The 23,676-nt window shown below is 39.1% G+C and overlaps 1 protein-coding gene across 1 annotated transcript in view; it reads right to left on the bottom strand.

Annotated features, from left to right (window-relative positions):
• The window catches only part of LOC120245994 (protein kinase C-binding protein NELL1-like), a 362,498-nt gene extending 344,261 nt beyond the window's left edge, over window positions 1-18,237 (bottom strand). The window contains exons 1-2 of the mRNA XM_039253279.1: window positions 18,177-18,237; window positions 15,475-15,597 (exon numbers count right to left, since the gene is read on the bottom strand). Of these exons, the coding sequence (XP_039109210.1) occupies window positions 15,475-15,597; window positions 18,177-18,237 (184 nt within the window). The remainder of the gene's footprint in view (window positions 1-15,474; window positions 15,598-18,176) is intronic.
• Between the last annotated feature and the right edge of the window lie 5,439 nt (window positions 18,238-23,676).

Below are 23,676 nucleotides of genomic sequence, written 5' to 3'. Positions count from 1 at the left end.
TCAGGCAGCCTAGCTCCAGAAACTCTAATCTTCACCGCTCGGACATCCTGCCTGCAAGTTGACCACGGCAAATCACTCTGGTTCTGGATGTGGGCTGGATGGACCGGAATGCAGCCAGATGGGAAAAGACAGTGATAGTAAGACCTCCCGTGAGGTGAGTGTCCCATCCTCCCTATTCCTCAGGCAAGCGAGCAAACTCCGAGGAGGTAAGGGATGTTGCCCTAGATCACACAGGATGTGTCAGAGTTGAGATTTCATTTCGAGTGTCAGACTCGACAGCTCTTATATTTACAAAGTTTGGGACTTACTCTTGCTAATTCAGTTTTAGTAAAACCATTCCAAATGATCCAGGTCTAAAATAAAGAGGTTTCATTGTATGTGAATTCAGCATTCAAGTATGATTCCACTAAGTGACATGTTTAAGCATATCAGAAAATTATCCCCAAAGTGCCATGCTTTCCTATAGCTTGTCTCTGGCTAATGACTGTTAAGAAGAGACTGCAGAGCATGTCACTATTTAAAGTTGATCAGCATCATCATCACAGTGAGCAGGTCATTAGGAAAAGCATTATGTCTGCTCTTCTATGAAGTGTTTTTAACATAGACTTGATCTTGAAATGCAACAAAGGTAAATGTTATAGACTTGTTTTCTTTTTCCTTCTACTCTCTTATCTTGGTATAATTTGAGCCTAGATGAATGTTACCCATTTCTATTCAATATCTGGCTTTATGGTGAAATTCCATCCTGAGACAGGAAATGTTACACTGTAGAAGGAATCAGATATTCTCAACCTCTGGATTGAGCCACCTGTCTGCTTAATAAACACTATGGTTTTGCACTCAACTGAAAAACAGAACTGCCTTTTAATGTAACAAAATCATGCACTTTCCATGATTTTGTTATATTTTAAGGGGAGCATCTTACCTTGAAAGAGAGTTCCTCTGTGTTTAAGGGTGTAGATTTAAGAGTGTGCCATAGTAATTTTTTACTAATTGAAACCTACCCTGAAGGTTTTATAGTTGCTGATGTAGCCACTAGTCAGAGGCGAATGCTGACCACTTGAAATCCCTGATCTGAGATGTGTCAGACCTATTTTATCTTACCTCTGTTAAGGCAACTTTTAGAAATTTAAAATAATATGTGTATTTTACATTATATTTCAACTCGACAATGCTATTCTAGAGCCATAACACCTACTAATTTTAGAACATACATCTGTGACTAGGAGTGCTTTACTTTGTTGTTAAGCATAAAGCAAATTCTCTTCCAAGAAATTTATTACACTTTGCTTTTCTTCTCCTTAATATAGTCCTTAAAGAGATACCAACACTCAACTTTCTTACCTGTCTAAAACTCCACAAATCAGTTTTACATAGTGTAGGGAGGTAGAAACCAAACCACTTTGCAATCCTATCTAGGCACAGCTCCAAAACTAGGTTATACTTTGGAGAGATGTCTAGAATTCTTCTGTCATCTGCACAGTTACTTATACAAGCTAAATAACCAGTTTATGAAATTTTAATATTCTATGTATAAGGAAGCATATTAGTTCAGTATGCCTAACACAAACTTAAAAGTACAGTTAAATTAAATTTGAATAAATACAGCTTTGTTCCAGTTCAGTATCTTTCAGGATGTGCCACATCAAAAAGTGGTGTTATCCACAAATGAGTAAGTCGATACAAAAATACAGTACAAGAGAACGGACATGCAATTTCTCTGTTTCAAGTTTAAAAATGGAAAATTTATTCATCTTGGAAGAAATAATCACTGACAAGAGAAAATTGTCATAGTAGCATGTGGAAATCACTTATTTAAGTAATAGAATTATGAAGGGTCCAGGGCTCAGGCAGAGTTACTTTACTGTGTCCCTGGCAGTTCTATTCAAGAGAGAGTTCATGATTTTGAATTTTTCCCACTGCTTTCAAGTGACCCATAAAGCGATTTCTCAATTGTTCTCTAGACGAACAGGATTGGAAGCTTAGACAAAAAGCGAACTGTCTAATTTAACTGAATCCAGATATAAGCGGTGATGACATGGTTGGAAAGAATGCATTGACTAAGCTGGAAACATTTTTAAGCCCTGGATACTCCCAGTCTTTCTTACCTGAAGGCATACAAAAGATCTGCACAGTGCGTCGGCCAGAATTCATTTCAGAATTGCACAGAGGTGTATTTTCTACAAATAGTAAATTAGCAGCCACTTTTAGGCACTTTGAATCTCTATTTACAACAACGATATAGCAGAGACTGCTAGTGCTCACTGATAGCTGCATCCTCCCCATTTTCGACATTCTGTTGTTTTCAGTATGGCCATGGACTGAGGTCTGCCCAACGCCATGTGAGCCACTTTCAGGTCTGGCCCATAAAAACCTTCCCCTGCACTACCGTTTTTTCCTCATGTGATGATGGAGTTGGGAGGATTCTGAGAAGCAGGAAGAGGTCATGGCCATAACATGGAACATGAGCTGCTTCCTGTCTGACTCTGCGAAGCAACATCCCTACACACTGTCCACTCTGAGAGCAATGATAAGAGTAATCAGAATTTATCGTTTTGGACCTCTTGGAATTCTGGAGCTTGTCTATTACAGCAGCGGCCACTATTTGCTTGACTTATACAAGTAATTTCACATGTGTTAGCCATTTTGTGCTATGGCTTTCCCATTTAGGAGCTGAGAGAGGAAATTGGAAGTGTCATTATATCTAACAACAAATGGGGTAATGAGCAGCAAGAGGTCACTTGATTGGTTCAGTTATCACAGGACAATGTGTAAACAGATGCTCTGGCAAATAAACATCTAGGTATAATGAAGAGAGGAAGCAAATGCAATAGAACCATACATGAATTCAGTGTGGTTGAGTTATGAAATAACCGTATTTTAAGAAGTAAGCTTTGAGCAATTATCAACAGGGCTAGGGCACTCTGCCATGAGAATATCTAGAATTATTCTAGCATGCAGAAGGCTGAAATGAAGAAATACATCATTGGGTTGGGATGGAATGAGGCAGAAATGCAAAACAAGCCAAGTGTGAACCACATCGCATTCTACTGGTCAGTAGTAGTTAAGCCTTCCACCAAGATCCTGTTGAGGAAGGGCTGACATTAGCACTACCCCCAAATTCTGTATAATTTGCATATTATATGTGTTTTTTCATTTGTCCTTTGTGTCTTTAATACAAATCTGAGTCAAGAGTAGTCTCTAAGGGAATATTAAAGAAGTATCTGGGCTAGGCAGACCCAGTAGCAGTACCTAGCCTAGGCTTCTGACTGCAGCTTAGTGCTCTCATAGCACAACCATCATTAAAACAGACCAGATCCCTTGAAGTTAAACTTGCCTTAAAATATGGTGCCCAACCCTATACTATAGTTTTTTGGTTCTACACAAGATAAATATTCTTTGCACATATTCTGAGTTGATATGCACATGTCAAATATAGCTGGCACCACTCTTTAATAGTACCAGTTGTTAAATACTTTGAATATTTTGCAAATAAGTGCTCTCCAAAACAGATAATAACCCAGAAGATGGCCTAGAGATTGACTATGATATCCTCAATAATGTAGCCTAAAGAAACATTAGAAAACATGTCTTGGTCCATTGAGCATTGTTACTTAGGAAAAAAAGACTGTTATCTTGATTTCTGAACAGAAAGTCAATGTTCAGTAGATTGTTTTAAAATAAAATTGACTGAAATATATTTATAGGGCTCTGCTAATCTCGAGTCATTTCAGATGTGACAATTATGGATAACAAACATCTTTGTAACTCACCAAAGTACAATCCTCAAAACGCACTCAAAAGAATCGGCACTTGCCTAAGCATCTGATCCCCACTCCCTCTGTGATGCAAGCTAGTTTACCTTAAGCCCCCAGGGATATAGCTATTGTCTGCAAACTTTAAAAGGTAAACACTGACTTTGGAAGTGAAAGTGCTTACATGCATCCAAGAGACTCTTACTGCCCAGTATATATGCACTTGAAGGAAAAGAATATTAAAGGCCAGGACAAGACTGTATCGAGTCTGCCTTATTAAGCCAAACTACACAACCAATATATTGAATCTATGCCACCAGAGTCCCCTTGCCTTGCCCCAGTCTTGTTAACGCACCATGTTAGCTTCAAGATTGCAAAACAGCTTCTGTGTCTGTTTGCAGTTCTCCATCAGGCTGATGAACAGAACATCTCTTGATAACTCAGATGAGACAATCGGTTTCATTTCCTAGTTTCTGTCACATTTTTTTCAAAGGAAGCATTATTGAAACTTTAAGCATAATAATCCCCTCCAGGCATAGACACTTTTTTTTTCTCTTAGAATTAAGACTATAACAAATACGCCGACTTCTAAATTTAGTACCAGGGCTTGTTGGTAAGCATTTTTAGGGTAGTGTTTGCCAAAACAGTTTGAAGTTATTTTTATACTGCTTAACACTGAAGTTGCAACTCAAATACTCATGTTAACATTACTGCCCATCTACTTTTACTATTACTAATGATGTATTTAAAAGAGGGGAGCATTTCTGGGGGGTGGAGAGTCTTGGCAGGCTATCTTCTCTAGTCCTCAGGAAAGAATGATAATGAAATTATTGTGTTAAGTTTCTTTCTTTCTATACCCAAGTAACAGCTATTTCCCTTATGAGGAGAAGCGTTTCCTTAGAAAGTGACAGGCTGATTTGTCTGTGACCCAGGGACCATGGCTCCAGCATAACACAAACCATCTCTTCTCTCAGATCTTCTCTATCAGGCATAGACAGAGCCCCAGAACTTTCCATCTCTATGCAATCAAAAAAGCAAAGATTTGACCAGGTATCTGCATCCTCTCTTTAACTTCTGCCCTTACAATTAAGACAGTATGAGAGGCAAGACCAGAAATGGGGCCTGATTGTCCCATAAAGCACAAGGTAACCTCACCAGTATGATTCCTACATTGTCCCATGTCTATTTTATACTGATTTAAAGCTATAGGAATGGATAAAAAAAAAAAAAAAGATAATGACACTCTAAACCTCCAACAGGCAGGGTAGAGTAATATTCCATTTTTATGAAACAAATGAAACAATAAATAACCAACAGAATAATTGATTTTATGCTGTTTGGGGCCGCAAAGTGGAGTACTGATCTGAGGCTTATGAATGTTTCCCATTGGTCACAGGGGAGCCAAGAAAGAGTATGAGAAGACAGTATCCTACTCCATAGTACATGCCAAGGTACTATGAAAGTCTGTTGGAACATGAAAGGCAGAGTTCTGTGTCTAGTAACTTGTCATGTTCCCCATGTTGACTTGACTTGGCACTTGATAAATGCTTTTAAGCTCAAGCCAGCCCTGGTTAAGAATGCTGAATAAATAAGTGGATGAGTCTAAAAAGGAGGCATTTAAGATTCTGAAATACATGCAAAAAAAAAATAGATGCAAACAGATACAAGAAAGATATCACACTTGGGCTGCCTATTGCCTCGCAAATTAAGCTAAAGGATTTAATCAATCCTGGTGTAATTATGTTCGGTATCCACATGACATGGGGTATTGATGGGGGTATTCATTGAAACACAGAACAGAATAAATGAATTTTCTATGTAAAATATTTGAACTTAAATAACAGGTCCATTGATGGTTTCCTAAAGTATTAAAATATACTACTTTATATTTATAATTTTATTCTTTCTTTGATTATCTAAATGGTGGTCTAGACTCCCAGTAATTAATACATGAAGCTACAAGAGCAGAGTGGATTTGTGTGAGATGAAGTAGCCAATTCCTATTTCACATCAATATGTATTTACTGAGCACCCAGGAAGCACTAGGTCTTATGTCAGTGGGAAATGCTGATACATAAAAAGCTAAATTTAATAATGCATAACACATTAAATATAACAAGCATAAATGAGAGGGAAAACATTTTTTTCTGACAAAATCAAGGAAAAATGGGATTTGAGTAGAGCTAGGAATGGTAAGCAGGATTTCCACTGGAAGAAAAAGAGGATGAAAAAGTCTCTCCAGTATAATAAAGGATCCCAAGGAGACGGAAGGGGGCATGAGATTACCTGGCCTGGCCTCTTAAGAGAATGGTTAGTGAACTGTGAAGTGTGACTGGTAAGGTAATGGGGAGAGCTACTGTAAGAGATGAGGCTTGAAATATCCAGATATGGCCAAGCTGCTACAAGGTCTTGAGTGCCATGCTGAAGAGTATAGACTTTATTCAATAGGAAATAGCTTCTTTAGAAGAAGAAAATCATGTCATCATTCTGTAGCCCATTCCTCAGGTTTATGAATATTTAAGCATGGCATTATGGCTCAGCATGTTCCTAATAAACTATTTCTTACCATTTGAATTAGAATTTTTATCTCTGTGTTAAGAACACTTTCTGGTAACTGACTGAAAGAGATTTTGTCATCTACACCCACATTAGTCTTGTCTTACTGTTTATGCTTTATGGTTAAATCATCAAATAGTCCTAAAAATGTAAAAGGCACATTTTTTAAGTTTATTTTGATAGAGTAGGGGAGAGGCTGAAAGAAAGAGGGAGAGAGAGAATACCATGCAGGCTCCCCACTGTCAGCACAGAGCCCGACATGGGGCTCGAACTCACCAACTGTGAAATCATGACCCGAGCTGAAATCAAGAGTCAAAAGCTTAACTGACTGAGTCACCCATGTGCCCCAGTCACACTTCTTATAGTAATCTGACCTGGCCCAATTATCTCAATATCATCCTGAAATAAAAATCTTCAACACTACCAATGATGTGCAAATCTTCTTTACACGGAAAATTTTAAGTGGCTCTCACTGCTTAGAAGTATAGTCCACATTCATTGCAAAGATTCTTCCTATTGACAGAGTCTGATCCTGAGCTTCCTCTACCTACCTGCTTCCTGATTTTATAAATGAGCCAGTTATACGTTAGAGTTTTAAATCCCTCCTTGAAATGATATGCAATTGCTCTATAACCAGAGGTGCACTCTTAGCAATATATTCACAACCTTTATCTACTTACCAATATGAATGTGTTTTTACAAATGGTCTTGGCTCTAAATGAGTCAAACCAACCTATAATGTCAAACTTGCCTCTCGTCATTGTGTCCAACATTTTGTCTGTACACCTGAAGGCAGAATCTTAGATTGGGACCTTCCTGAATCCTTCCTCATTACATTAACCGCTTTCAAAACCACATCTGGAGTGTTATGAGTACTCTTGCCAAAGGCTTTCCTATACCCCTTGCATGGGCTTCAAAATCCCTCAACATCATCTTCTCTGATTCACAGCTTAGCAATTTATCAACTTTATTATCTTCAGTGATATTGTATTAAAATACCTTACTTTTTTATTCTGCTTCTCCCTCTCCTTTCCTCCCATAGTGACTCTGAGTCTCTGAAAACAACTCTGTGCGTGTAAGATATCTATATTACTTATTTAATTCAGAATTCCATCTACATCTTTAACATGAACTGTCACATTACTCTTTCTGTCTATATCAAACTTTCTGTAGCCTTCTGTTACTGACTTTCTGGGTTTTTCTTGTACAATTTATCCAGCCTCCCATCAAGCAGAATTTCTAGGAAGCAGCACTTCTGCAAATGTACCTCAAGGCAAACACACTTACAAATGACTTCAGAGAGCTAAAGGATTCTGAGGCACCTCAGAATAAACATGCAGCTATGTTCCAAGAACTTTTACACTGAAGCTAATTTTATTGTAATGATTTTCTTTCAAAGTCAGTCATTTAGTTACCAAAGCTGACTCCACATTAAAATCCATTTGCATATCTACCTTTGGGAGAGGTGGTGTTCTCAGGCTGGGGGCAAGGCTCCAGAGACCTAACCACCTATGTACCATGCAGACTTTTGCTTGGTTGCAGAATATTCTAGACACACAAGTGTATGCTCTATTAGAAAGGAATGTGTTCACTCATAAGGAAACTTCTGAGTGCTTAGCTCTATGCTAAATGTTGGTTAAACTGAGATATGTAAACTTGGCCTATAGGAAGAAGGTGAGTGAACCATCAACTGCATCATGGGATTAAGGGGACTGGAGCAGTGTTTGGAGAGTATCTTTGGAGCTCAGAGAAAGAGCACTCACCCAGCCTGAGATCAGGGAGGGCTTCCTGGACTTGACAGGTAGGAAAAAAATGAAGGTACATTGCCATAAATTATCAAGTCATTACAGAGCCCGCTCATACAGTTTAAAAATAAACACTGGACAAGGGAAGGTTAGTGATTATATTTCTCCAGATAACAAAAGAACATTTAGGGGACATTAAGAGTATGATATCACCCACTGTCTCCTGAAATGCTGGAGGAGAGCAGTTTGAGCAAGGGCATCACACCAGGTTTAGAAGAGGCCCTAGATCACTATACCTACAGTGGGGACAGTTGCAGCCAGGGAACAGATACTGAGGTGATGAGCCAATCAACCCCCAACTAATTCCTTAGCTCTGATTTTTCACCTAAATAATTCACAATTTATAAAAAACAAAAAAGGTTCCCTGTGTATCTTTCACTTAAGAAAGGGGCTGAAACTAGACACAAACATTTTGCCACTTCTTAATAGAAGTTGTAGGTGGACTTGGGGAAGGGGGTGCTTCTTTTTCATTTATCTGATTTTCCCAAGAAAGGTTTGCCCTTAGCTCCTTGCCCCGCCCTCTCATTCTTCCTTGATTACTGGTGAGTGAGAGAGAGGAACTGGACCTGCAGAGCCCAGGTCTTCTCTTACTTACTCATTATGGATCAGGAGGTACACAGGAAACATCCATGCTGGGCTATTTTTATTGCCCTACAGTGTGCTGAGGAAGCCTTCCATGGAGATGCTCTAGGTGTTGCCTTGGTCCACCATGAATAGATGCAGAAGTCTAATTCGGGGGTTCACTATTATGAATATCAGTGTCAAATACATATACCATGTTCTCTGATATAATTTTTATCAGTACTCATAGTGACATTTTAGTTCCCAATGCTTGATTCATTTTTCTCTCAACTGGTTTTGAATGCAGGTGGGGGAGAGGGGAAGAGTTATCATTTTTAGGCTCTCCTCCAACCACAAGAGTTTATCATAAAAATTCAACATTTTAGTCTCCAAGGAGATTGATCATCTCAGGTACCCTGATAAGGCCAAGCTTTTGAGCCTACAAAACAGAGGATCTGATCCTCAACCACATGGACAGACATAAAGCCAGCCTGTAAGGAGAGAGAGATATGAAGCCAATCCACAGGAAAGCAGCAAGGAGACAGTACTATTAGCAATCCAGCTATTGGAAAAAATCTGTTCCTAAATCCCAGCCATCTTTTTGCGGTCAGGTCATATGACACACCTTGAAAGTGAAGGCTAGTTGACACTTCCAACTTCACCAGCATGCAGCCAATGCAGTTGCTTGGGGCCCCTCACTCAGAAGGATATTTCACTTGAGAATTCATGCTCTGTGGTCACATTAACATTCTTACTAATTTCATCTTGGAATTTGTTCTGTAAATGAGGTCTACTGGGACAACAGAGCATGCCCTGGGACTCTGTAGCCTTAGCTCATGTGTGGTCCCACCTCCCATAGCCTACCCACCTCTCCAGCACAGGTTCTCAGCTCTCCATTCTTCTGATCCCTGGGCTCTGGTCCCTCAGAGCCTCTCTCTTCTCCACTCAGAAACAATTGCTCCTGCCCCCAACAGGGTCGGGTGCACAGATAACGGGAAGGGTGGGGGGGTTAGGAAAGCATGCTCGGAGTTCTCCAGATAAAAAAGTATGCTGTGTCATCCTCACTCTAAGGTGTCAGCATTCAGGTGCATTACATGGGTGATCTGGGGAACTGGTGGGGAGACTGCAGTCCCTCGGGTTGCCCATCTGTTGGGGACTGGGGTGCAGTGCTCAAGGCAAGGGCAGATACCTGGTTCAACCTCCCTCCCCAGCCAGGTCACACTGCACCGGTCAAGGCAGAGAGGAGCCCTGCATTCAGTGGCCAAGTGCATGTGCCAAGTTACAGGATGAGCCTGAAGCTCCTGAGTGTGTGCACCCACCCCAAGAGTATCTTCATGGCCAAGGGAGTGTCATTAAGTAGCAAATAAAAAAAAATCATGATAGGTTTTGAAAGAGAGCACAAAAGAAAGGCAAAATCTTTGTACTTTAGTACTTTTAAACAGAAACATTTTCCTTTTTTCCTATTCCCCCCCCCCCCCCTTTCATTTTACTCTGGGCTCTGACAATCACATAGCCAGTCTTGCCATTAGAGTTCTCTTACTTGCAACCAAAGGAGTCCTGACACATAATAATGCCTTTCACTTGGCTCAAAATTTTCAATATTTTTTAAAAATTTATTTTGAGAGAGTGAGAACTCACACAAGTGGGGAAGGGGCAAAGAGGAGAGAGATTCTCAAGCAGGCTCGCCAACTAAACGTAGAGTCAGATGTGGGGCCAGAACTCAAGAACCATGAGATCATGACTTGAGCTGAAATTAGAGTTGGAAACTTAACTGACAGAGTGACCCAGGTGCCCCTTGAATAATTCTTTATAAGCCTCTTTTACATGAGATAATACCATTTTGAAAATAGTTACTTTGGATGGGAAACATCTGTTCATATCTTTTCCCCATACTAAATGGTGAAGTCTCCAGTGACCTTGTCTTATTTCCCTTTTGCTCTTTTGGTGCCCAGAACTATGCTTCAGACACAGAATTCACATCCACTGTATGTTTACACAATAAATGTCAATATTATTAGTCAAGAAGGCAATAGTGTTCTCAGGGATCATCACATCTTACCCAGCCCTTAGGGACAGACAAGGGAGAAGGCCCTGTCTATCACTTAGTAAGCAGCAGCTGCCCAAAACTCACATCTAGTTCCAGGTTAATGAAGGACTGTGAAAGCAGATAAACACTCCCACAGACCATATGTCAGATTGTGCAAATCAGATCTGAAGCAACTTGCAAGTATTCTGTCCCTTTAACCCCAAATTTTGAGCAAAAAATCTTGCATAGTTTCAAAAGTATTTTATTCTGTTTATCAAAAATAAAAGCAAATTTAAAAATTATAGACTGTCATTGTACGGCCTTTCTTCCCTTTCTGATTTCTCTACAGTCTCTCCTTAGAATATAAGAAAAAAGAAAATACAGAGAGAGGCTTAAATGCTAAACAGTTAGGGAGGAAGAGCAGGAAGAAGGGGAAAGAAAAAAAAATGGAGAAGATACAGGAAGGGGCCTGGAGGGAAGAAACTAAGAGCATTCAGTAGTGCTAATCAGGGTAAACTGGATTCAGTTCTGTCTTATTCAAGATGTACCTGTGAGCTGGAACAATGCTATCAACCACCCAGGGATATGGTGGGAACTAATGAGATAACATGTGAACACACTCAGCAAGGCATCTTGCACATACTTTGTGACTGTTGAAGCTGAACATGTATTTATCATCCGTGTGAAGAAAAAAAAAATCCAGAAAACACCTTCCATGGGCATTGGCCAACAAGGAAAGCCCATGTGAAAGAATTCACACCAATTAGTCTTATTTGAGAAATTGCTGTCTCCTGTTTTGTTACTAGCAGTGTTAATGGTGTTTATTTCTATGCAGATGGAGTCAATTCCATGAACAATACAACATCCAGAAAAGCTTTGACACATAAAAAAAAAAATAGTTCAAGTTGTCTACTTATCCTTCTCCAACTCCCTCTGTAAATGTTTCAGTTACAGGTAGAAAAGTCAACTATAAAATGTATGCCCTGAAATGAAGACACAAATTTGGGTACTTCAGACAGAAGGCTGAGGTTCAAGCCAACTCATGAACTGCCTCCACATCGTCCCTCATTATACCACTAGTATTGTTTTACATTTTAGAGACTGTGATAGTCTAAAATACACACATACATATATATGTCTTTAATAACTCTTTGCAGTACTTGGAAAAAACACAGATGGTGATATTAACCCAATTTTAATATGTAAAAATATAGAAGTTACAACTGAGCAGCAATGAAATCCTCTCCAGGCCCTAGCTCTTTAAACTTGTGACCTAGTTCTTAAACCGCATTGCACTGCCTCCCCAGGCCACATTTATAAACATGAGATTCTTCCCCATCTTATTGATGTCCACATAACTGACCATGAAAACCACTTTAAGAAAATTATTGTCATTTATTCATAACTTTCAAGGGAAAATGTATTTCCAGAGCCTGTGGACACCAGGAACAGTATTTGAACTCATATTTTTTTTGCCATCAGACTTTCAAAATCCACAAAGGTGAAGCCACTACTTATCACAATGGCATGAAGGGTTTGGCAAACACCAACTCACTGAACTAGGGTAATTAATATTATTTTATGAGGTAACATAATTCTGAGAAAAAATGCATTAAAATCAATTCCCTATGTGCTCCTCAGATTTATAGCGTTAGCATGCCAGTACCAGCAGTGGGTTGGATAATCCATGGAATTATGTTAATATTTATGTCTTTTTGTTTTACTTTCAAAGTATCTTCAGTTTTCTTTTAAAAGATGAGCACTAGCCTTTTTATTTGCCTCATGGAACTTTATAAAACCCCACAAATATTATATGTATAAATTCCCATCGTAAAAGAAAAAAACAACATTGAATTCATAAAAAGTGAATGTCCTTTGTCACTCATACACACACGCACACACACAAACACACACACACACCCATGGGCAATAACATGAGCAGTTTGCATGTCCCAGTCTTTATGCATTTACAGAAGTGTGCATACAGATATTTATAAATAATGAGACATGTAATGATGTTACTGTCCTATGGGTTTATTTAATTTTTCTCAAAAATGTGTCTTGGAGATCCTTCAGAGGATGTATGTGAATGCACATACACGTGTGTGTACATACATACACTTAAAAGGTTTTTTAAATCATTGTATTCTATTCCATGGAATGATACGTGAAATAAATCATTCTATTACTGATGTGTTCTGGTTGTTTCTGGCTTTCAATGAATACATACATACAATACACAATATGCAGCAAAACACTTCTGTGTATGCACATATTCCCCTCATAGGAACATGCCTCTCCTAGAATACATTTCAAGAGATAAAATCAATGGAATCAAGAGAATCCCTTTATATTCTTCAGATGCACTTTAAATGATGGATTTTCTCAAATTGCCATTAATATTGTCAACAATTTATACTCAGGCATGTACACAAATAAAAATAAAACTGTTTACATCAACCTCACCAAAAGAGAATAAAATCAGTTTTTAAAAATTCTGCCCAATCTGCAAAACACATGAATAGACACTTCTCCAAAAAAGACATCCAGATGGCCAACCCACACATGAAAAGATGCTCAACATCACTCATCATCAGGGAAATACAAATCAAAACCACAATGAGATGCCACCTCACACCTGTCAGAGTGGCTAACATTAGCAACTCAGGCTACAACAGATGTTGGCGAGGATGCAGAGAAAGAGGATCTCTTTTGCACAGCTGGTGGGAATGCAAACTGGTGCAGCCACTCTGGAAAACAGTATGGAGGTTCCTCAAAAAATTAAAAATAGAACAACGCTATGACGGAACAACTGCATTACTAGGTGTTTATCTAAAGGATACAGGTATGCTCTTTCAAAGGGACATGTGCACCCCAATGTTCATAGCAGCACTATCAACAATAGCCAAAGGATGGAAAGAGTCCAAATGTCCATCGACAGATGAATGGATAAAGAAGATGTGGTATATATACAATGGAGTATTACTCGCCAATCAAAAAGAATGAAATCTTGCCATTTGCAACAACGTGGATGGAACTAGAGGGTATCATGCTAAGCAAAATTAGTCAAACACAGATATCATATGACTTCACTCATATGAGGACTTTGAAGATAGAAAACAGATGAACATAGGGGAAGAAAAGCAAAAATAATATAAAAACATGGCGGGGGACAAAACATAAGAGACTTAAATATGGAGAACAAATAGAGGGTTGCTGGAGGTGTTGTGGGAGGGGGGATGGGCTAAATGGGTAAGAGGCATTGAGGATCCTGAAATCATTGTAACGCTATATACTAACTACACTTGGATGTAAACTAAAAACATAAATTAAAAAAAAAAAAAACAAAACATTCTGCCCAATCTAGGACATGGTTATGGTCACTTAATCACTGTACATTACTTCTCTCTCTTCGTCAGCATGTCATTTCTGTAGAGGAGGACTGAGAATATGCTGTGTGTCCTTAAGCAAGCTACTTAACCTTCCTGTGTCTCAGTTTTGTCACCATTAAAATGGGCATAATTATAATACAGAACTGAAAGGATCATTTCCTGTTTTTCTGTACATTTTGCCTCCTTTTCAGTGTAATGTTGTCACTTTCCTCTTTGGTTAATTCAGTAAGGTAACACATATTTAATGAGCACCTACTATGTGCTGGGCATCATTCTAGTTACTGGAAACAGTGCAGGGAGGAAAAACCAAGTGGCTGCTCCCAGAGAGCTTACATCCCAATGGGGAGGCAGACAATACAGAAGCAAACACATAAATGTATAATGTTCCGTTATGTTGTATTAATAAGAAAAATAATAAAGTAGGGTGTGAGGTTAAGAAATATTAAGGGTGCTATTTTATTTTATTTTTAATGTTTATTTATTTTTGAGAGAGAGAGAGACAGAGCATGAGTTGGGAAGGAGCAGAGAGAGAGGGAGACAAAGCATCTGAAGGGTCCAGGCTCTGTGCTACAGAGGCTGACATGGGGCTCAACTCACAGACTGTGAGATTATGACCTGAGCCCAAGTCAGACACTTAACCATCTGAGTCACCCAGGCACCCCTAAGGGTGCTATTTTAGAAGTGGCCAAAGAAAGTATCTGTGATAAGGGGACCCTTGAGTAGAGACCTGAAGGAAATGAGCATCCAAGCTGAGGGGAAAGCAAGTGCAAAGCCTTGAGACCGGAAGCTGGTTGGCATGTCTGAGAAACAGTGAGGATTAATATGTTGGTGTAAAGGGAATGAAGGGAGAGAAAAGAGAGATGGTGGCTAAGAGGAGCCAGAAACCAGATCCTGAATGCTCTCACAAACCACCAGGAGAAACTTTAATTTTATTCTAGATGCAGATGGAAGCCAAGACACTGCATATGAATTGTTGAAATGCTACCACACAAAGGCTGAAACTTTCCACTTCCTATGCAAGTAGAGGCCTTGAGTATGACCACTGGAGTGGCTGCTTGACCTCTGAGCAAAGCACACAGGAGATAAAAACCCACATCAGCAATCAGAGTGTCCCTCACAAACGCAGGCCAAGAGGCAAAGCTAAACAGAGTCATGAAGCTGTGGAACCATGGCCCAGACCTAAATGCATTCAATCCAAAATGGACGCTTAAATCATTTTTCTTCTTCTCTGATGCACAGTGCCCTCGCCGGATGACAGACCAGGAACGGACCCCTGGCCACACTCAGCTACCAGAATGGTGACAAGAGTCTACCACATGAGGACCAGAAGCGCAGGCAGGGGAGCTGCTCATGGCTCACCTCTAAGGCAGCAAGCCTACCTCTGCAGATGGTCCCATTTCCCACGTAGCCCGGTTTGCAGGTGCAGCTGTGGCCCTGGACAGTGTTGGTGCAGATGGCATTCTTATCACAGTTGTGCTGCCCGCTGCCGCATTCATCATGCTCTGTTTACAGGGTGAGAGAGAAAGAAAGAAACATATTTCCTTAAGTTGGAATCACAGGTGTTGGGACACAGTAAGTTGGGACTTACCAGATAAGAACAACATGACTAGCAGCTTTGGGGCTCTTACTACATACCTGGAAGTTTCTATCCCCGATGTGGTTGAAATTTAACAGCTCTAAAACGTAGATGTCATTATCCTCACTTTGCAGGTAAAGAGACTAAGGGTCAAAGCATCTTACGTAAGTCACATGACTGGTGAGTACTGGTCTGAGTGCATTGCCTTCTCTATGCTCTGCAAACATTTCTACAGAGGCTCCAAGGAAGTATTTCTCAACAGGGGGCAATTTTGTATCCCATCCCCACTGGAAACATTTGATGACGTCAGACAATACCATCAGTTATCATGGTTTGAGTAGGGGTGTTACTAGAATCTAGTGGATACAGGATAGGGATGCCACTAAGCATCTTACAATGATGACACAAGAAAGCATGAGCCAATGCAAAACATCAACAGTGTCTGGGTTGGGAAACCTTCCTCTAAGTTTAAAAAAAGGAAAAAATAAACCCACAGGTGAGATTCCATGGTTCCTTTAGAACAAAGAGAATAAAACTGAAGAGGGAAGCTCAGCTGATATATCTTAGCAAAGAAGCATTGACTAACAAGGAATTTCAAAGGAATTTCACTGGTCACAGGAAATGTGGGCAAGCATGGAGTTGTGCCAAGTCCAATAAGGGATTTACTCTAAGGACCTCTCTTCAAGGGCCTTCAGCAAGGCCCTTAACTCTAGTTTTCCAGGTAATCCAAGTTCACAGGGTTCAGCATTCAAACCCTGGGTTGATTCCTAATGGGTAGTCACATGATTATATGTTTTCAAATAGGTACAGCATCCATAACCCACAAAACATGGAGGGAAATAGGTCTAACACTTTATAAACTGCACTAAAAGAATCTAAATTAGAAGTCAAGATTTCACAGACAGCGATACCTTTCTGTCATCAGCAGAAGTTTAAACAGTCATCTAAATGGCTACTGGGTAAATAAAGAGTATTGAAAGGTTAGGCTTCATTCCCTTTAACACCTGCTAGTATAACTTCTTAGAAATTTTCAGAAAATTCAGATAGATTTATTTCAGTTACAAAATGTTCTAAAACAAGAGTTGAAATCCCAGACAGAAACCCCAAAGAAATAACAATAATTGAAAAACACTAAAAAATTCAATATAGTTTGTAAAGTGTGCTGTTATATCAGTGTAGGAATCAATTGAAATATCCTTTCTTCATTATTTTTTACTCTACATTTCCTAACAGAGATCCAATAATAAGGAAGGTTAAAATCTACAAACTAGAGCTGTTATGGTCACCCAGATGCAATTAAAGTGTATACACACATATGACTTGACACCTTCAATTTTTCAAAACAAAATTTTTCTTTCAGCCATAATACTAACCCAAATGGTCAGTGAGAAGCGTGCACAGGTTACCATGTGGTAAGAAGAGAAAATTTATGAGGACTCACCTCTACTCTGTGCTAATGTCATTTCCAGCACACTCCAGAAATAGTATAACCTTGTGAATGTCCAATCAAATTTAAAGACCTATTAAACACCTAGTACATGCAGTTGCAACACCAGAGGATGTCGGGCACGCAAAGTCGAAGAATATAGACCTTGACACTGAAGTTTTCAATCCCTTATTTAAATTCATTTAATGATATCAGAGTCTGTACTGGGCATACAAAGGTGAGTAGGTGTGTCTCTGCTCCTACGAACATTTTAATAGGGGCCACCAGATGTCAATACGCAACTAAGTAGAACCCAAGGGAGAAGTGATAAGAGTTATAAGAAAGTGACTTTATATTTTACCTAGCAAACAGAACATATTTTAGAGTGAATGAGGGCTCTGTTAATAATTGGGCTAGAAAAACGGGCATTAACTCAGAATGACCTAGGCAAATTGGCACGTGCAGTCATGCTAGATAGGAAGAATACACTGAAATAAGAGTCCAGGGGAAGGGGCACCTGGGCGGCTCAGTCGGCTAAGCGTCCGACTTCGGCTCAGGTAATGATCTCATGGTTCGTGGGTTCGGGCCCAGAAACGGGCTCTGTGCTGACAGCTCGCTCAGAGCCTGGAGCCTTCTTCAGATTCTGTATCACCCTCTCTCTTTGATTCTCCCCTGTTCACGCTGTCATTCTCTCTCTCTCTCTCTCTCTCTCTCTCTCTCTCAGAAATAAATATTAAAAAAATTATTAAAAAAAAAGAATCCAGTGGAGAAAAGCAATTTCAGCTCATAGGGAAAAATGTCTTCTTGCAAAAGGTAATATTTGAACTGGCCTTTTAAAAATGGTCATAGTTTTCTCAGTCAGAATTTCCCATGAAGTGTACTACAGGCAAAATAAAGGTATGGTTTTATGAAACATCTGGTCCATCCTTACCTACCTGGTCCTTTCCCCCACCCCAAACTTTGTTGAAGTATAGTCAACAAAACTGTAAGTTATTTAGAGTGTACAACATGATGGTGTGTTTCATGTGTACATTGTGAAAGGATTTCCTTTATCAAAGTAATTAACATATCCATCCTACCTGGTCTTCTCTCCCAATATTCCTCAAGCAAACCCTCTTCTCTGATAAGATGGCCCACCATGGTCCTACAAATGTAGGAGTTCATTTCTACCCCTCTCCAGTTTGTCATTTTGTGTCCATGACTTAAAATAGAGTCTCCCAATGTAGTTGGAATACCTGTGCCCCCACCTGGCTTCAAACACCATTTCATGCACATACTTTTGCCAGGAAAGCCTTCCATACCTGCTCTCCATACTTTCACCCACTTTGGAATTTTTACCAAATTTGGCATCCTTACCTCTGTGGAGGCAACTATATCACAATGCACGGTGATATTTGTGAGTTTTATTATTACTGCCTTCTTAACTCACTTTGAAGAGAGGAATTGTAGCATGTTTTACATAACCCTCACTTTGCCCATCATTACTTCCCATAATGGTACTGAACCTAGAAAGTGCCAAGCATTGAGCCAAAAATTGCATATATAACATTTAATTCTCCTAACAATCACATGGAATGAGTTTGCTCATTTTATAATAAAGGAGATTAAAAAAAAGAAAAAAGAAAAAAATGGCGCCTGGGTGGCTCAGTTGGTTAAGCTGCTGACTTCAGCTCAAGTAATGATCTCACGGATCGTGGGTTTGAGCCCCATGTCAGGCTCTGTGCTGACAGCTCAGAGCCTAGAGCCTGCTTTGGATTCTGTGTCTCATTCTCTCTCTGCCCCTCCCCCACTTGTGCCCTGTCTCTCTCTCTCTCAAAAATAAATAAATGTAAAAAAAAATTAAAAAAACAAAAAAACCTTCAAGAATCTGCACAAGATCACAAAACCAGTAAGTGAGGGAGCTTGGGTTTGTGACGCTAGACGCCAGGGTGACCACATCACTGAGCAGCTAGAAGCAATCTGGATGTGGTTGAAGTGAAACCAAGACATACGGAAGTGATTCCACAGAGCCAGAAAGGAAGATGGTCTTTTTCTATACACTAGCACCAAATTCCCACTGAAGATCTGACCTATGATGGACAGCAATAATCATACATGAAATGGTCTCCTTCCAAAAACATCAAGTTCCCTTCCAGCTGTTGGAGATGCTGCAAGAGGCAGAGGAAAAGTGCTCTGAGAGAGGGCACAAGGCAGTAGAGAGCTCAGACTCCAGAACCACGCAGCCTGGGTGAGACAACCCTGGGTGTGCCCTTATTAGGTTCCTAATATGGAAAACGTAAATAATAATAGAACCTATCTTCTGAGGTTGTTGTGAAGATTACATTAACTAATATCAGTAAAATGTTTAGAGCGCATGGGAACTAGTACGTACTTCATAAATGTAAGCTATTTTTATTGCCATTATTATTACTGTTACTATGACCACTACTACTGTGATTATCTGTGAGCAGACTTTTATTGGTAGATGGTAGTTAAAAGTGGTTAAGAAAATGTTCTCTTTATTTTATGGTTCAGGCAGAAAAGCTATGAACAGATCAGCTTTTGAAGGCAATTAAATTAGAATATCTCATTGAATACCCAAGGAAGTATTTGCTTAGATCAACTGTCCCCAAGAAACAAGACTATAAATTGGAAAGGTGAAAGATGTATGTTTGGAATTGTTGATGTCTGACCAGAGTCTGGTTATAGTATAATTGGAGTATCCAACCTCTCAAGACAAAGGATGATGATTATGGCAGCATGCTGTTTCTCCACTAATGATGATAATTATTGTTATGTTGGCTAATATTTGTTGAGCACTGATGAAGCACTGTCATTATCATATAGGTCCTTTATCTTCCTTTTATCTTCCTTTTCCTTCCACAGAATGGCTCAGAAAGACTCTAACCCACCTCTGTAATAATGCAATCAAATGGAATCAATAGCCATTATCAATTAACACCATGTTTTTCCTTAGTGGACTAGTCAGGAGCCAGACAAGTTACTGCAACAGTCGCTTTAGCTGCAAATACTCCATATTTGGAGTCTGGTGGGCTTGTAGCTTTACTTTGTCCAGAGTCATCTCTCATGGATTTTACAAAATTGTTACAATGACCTCACCAGTCATCAGTCACATTTTATAAAGAAATTGGGGTTTGAAGCACCTATGTGGTGTCAGTACATACAATACGCTGTACATGCAGTACAGACAATAACTTGTATGTCTGGAACTCAAATTCCCACCTATCCATTCATCTCTTCTGTATTCTTTCCAAAACTCCACTGTACTGTATGATCGAAAAGAATTTCTAAAGTGTTGGGCCACAGTGAGGTTAACTTTTTACTTTTTAAAAGAAGATAATCAAAGACAGGAAGTTGCAGAAGTAATACAAAGAGTCCCGTGACACTTCCCCCGGCTTCCCTCAATGGTGCCATCTTATATAGCTGTATTACAACATGTAAACCAGAAAACTGACATTGGCTTACTACTGTTAGCTAGTCTACAAACCTTATTCAGTTTACACCTTTTAAAAAGAATCTGTATCCTTTTGCAGGTATATAGGTGTATGTAAGTGTAGGATTCTAAGCAATATTATCCTATGTAGAAGTTCAGGTCCTCACCACCATATTCATGCTATTGCTTTTTGTTTACACCTACTCAACAGTCCTCCGAACCCACCCACCCCCAGTCCCTGTTCCTTATTGGCAATTAACATGTTCTCATCTCTACAGTTTTGTCATTTAGTGAATTCTGTATAAACAGAATTATATGTACAGTAAGTAAATTTTGAGATTAACTTTTTTCACTAGATGAAATGCCCTTGAATTCCATAGGTTATTGTAGGTGTCCACAGAACAATTTACTTTGTTGTTGAGAAATTCCATTGCATAAATCCGTCAAAGTTTGTTCAACATACTTTGAAGGACACTTGGATCGTCTCCTGTATTTTGCCATTATCAATGATGTTTCTATAAACAGCTGTGTAAAGGTTTCTGTGTGAATAGACACTTTCATTACTCTGGTTTAATATGCAAAACTGTGAATGCAGGGTCATATGATACATGCATGCTTCATTTTGTAATGCCCTGTCAAACAATTTTCTGTAATAACTGTACTGTTTTACATTCCCATCAGCTATATGTAAGTCATCAAGTTTCTCCACATCGCTGTCAGCATTTGGTATTGCCACTTTAAAAATTTTAGCCTTTCTGATAGGTGTGTAAGTGATACTGCATTGTGCTTTGCATTTTGCCAGTGGCTAATGGTGTTGAACATCTTTATATAAGCTCATTTTCCATCTAAAGCTTGTCTTTGGTGAATTATCTGCTCCGGTCTTTTACCCATTTATACTTAGATTTTTATTTTACTGTTAAGTTTCGAGAATTCTTCATATGTTCTAAGTATTATGGCCTTTATTAAGTGGTTTGTCAATATCTTTTCACAGTCTATACCTTGTATTTTCATCCTCGTATCATTATTTCACATGCAAAAGGTTTAATTTTTTATGAAATTCAATTTATTTTTTATTTTATGGACAGTGCTTTTAATGTCATGTCTAATAACTCTTTATCTAACCTGAGGTCTCAACAAATTTTCAATTTTTTTAAACAGCTTTCATTCTACATTTTAAGACCATTATCCACTGTGAGCTAATTTTTGTATATGGTATACAGTTTTAATTGTTTTGTTTTGTGTATGTTTGTCCAATTGCTACAGTGCCAAAGTTGAAAAAGCTACTTTTCCTCCATTAAATTGCTTTTGTACCTTTGTCAAAAACCAATTGGTTATATTTGCGTTGGCCAATTTCTGGGTTCTCTACTCCATTCCAATGATCTATGTGTCTATTCCTCTGCATATACCACACTGCCTTGATTACTGTAGGTATATAGAAAGGTATATAGAAAGACTTAATGTCAGATATAGTGATTTCCCCCACTTTATTCTTCTTTGGGAAAAATTGTTTTGGTTATTCTAATTTCTTTTTCTACATAAATTTTATTTAAAAATTTTTTAATGTTTATTTGATTTTGAGAGACAGAGGGAGAGGGCAAAGGTGAGGAAGGGGCAGGTGTAGGGGCAGAGAGAGTGAGAGACACACAATCTGAAACAGGCTCCAGCTCTGAGCTGTCAGCACAGAGCTTGACGTGGGACTCAAACCTTAGAGTTGTGAGATCATGACCTAAGCCAAAGTCAGAAAGGATAACCGACTAACCCACCCAGGTGCCCTTACACAAATTTTAAATTAAACTTGTTCATTTCTATAAAATTCTTGTTGGGATTTTAAATGGGATTGTGTTAAACATACAGATCCATTTGTGGAGAATTGACTATGAACATAGTATGTCTACCTATTTACTTATTCTTTGATTTCTTTCATAAGTATACTTTCAGTATACAGACCTATACATGTTTTGTTAGATTTATTTTGTTAGGTATTTCATTTTACTTCAGAGCAATTGTATATAATAGTAATTTTTTTCTTAAAATTTGGTCTCTACATGTTGGTTGCTAGTATACAAAGTGTAACTGATTTTTGTATGTTGATCTCAGAGCTTGTGACCTTGCAGAACTCACCTCTTAGTTCTATAATTTTTATTTTTTTTGGAGATTCTTCAGGATTTCCTACCTAGACAATCATATCATCTGTAAACAGAAATCGTTTCATTTCTTTCTGATATCTATGCTTTTTACTTCCTTTTGTTGCCTTATTGTGCTAAGACTTCCAGTGCTATGTTGCACACGAGTGAGGAGAGTGGACATCACTGGTTTATTATTAATCTAAGAGAGAAAGTGTTCAGTCTCTCATTATTAAATATAATATTAGCTCTGCCTCATATACTCTGTCAATGCTGGATGGAAGTTCAGCTCCCTGGTGAGCTCCACTGACAATGAAGTTGGGAAAGAGCAGTGCCTATTAGCCTGCTTTGCACTGTGGTAGTGGAGGCCCAGGTCCATGCCGAACCCCACTGACATTACTACAGGGAGAGAATCAGCAGGTTCTCTCTGCCAAGCAGGTTTCCCATTGACAGATGGAGAAAGTAGAACTGGTATTTTCAAAAAAGCTTTTCTGTTCTGTTAAGCCCCCTTTTTCCCTAGAAGTGGAGTGGACTTTTCTTAGAACTTTTTTTTTTTTAATGTTTTATTATTTATTTCTAGGAGAGAGAGAGAGAGAGACAGCATGAGCAGGGGAGGGTCAGAGAGAGAGGGAGTCACAGACTGAAACAGGCTCCAGGCTCTGANAGGGGGAGAAGAAGGGTGGAAATGGTGGGGGAAAGGGAGAGAGGCAAACCATGAGAGACTCTTGAATGCTGACAAAAACTGAGGACTGATGGATGTGGGGGGAGAGGGGGATGGGCATGGAGGAGGACACTTGGGGGATGAGCACTGAGTGTTATGTGGAAACTAATTTGACAATAAACTATTTGTAAAAAAATAAAATAAAATAAAAGAATATATTTAAAAAAAAAGAGAGTTGGTTTTATTGCTTTTCTTTAGAATGAATAAAAGAATTTCATATCCATCTAAGTTTATACAGAGAAAGCAAAGCTTTGGAGGCTGACCAGTCTGGATACAAATCCTAGCACTGGATGCAAATCCTA

This window comes from Hyaena hyaena, unplaced genomic scaffold (assembly GCF_003009895.1).
Source record: "Hyaena hyaena isolate Hyena2069 unplaced genomic scaffold, ASM300989v1 scaffold_449, whole genome shotgun sequence".
NCBI lineage: Eukaryota > Metazoa > Chordata > Mammalia > Carnivora > Hyaenidae > Hyaena > Hyaena hyaena.
Note: the sequence above shows the minus strand (reverse complement) of the source record. Positions and strands in the feature narration are given on the sequence as shown.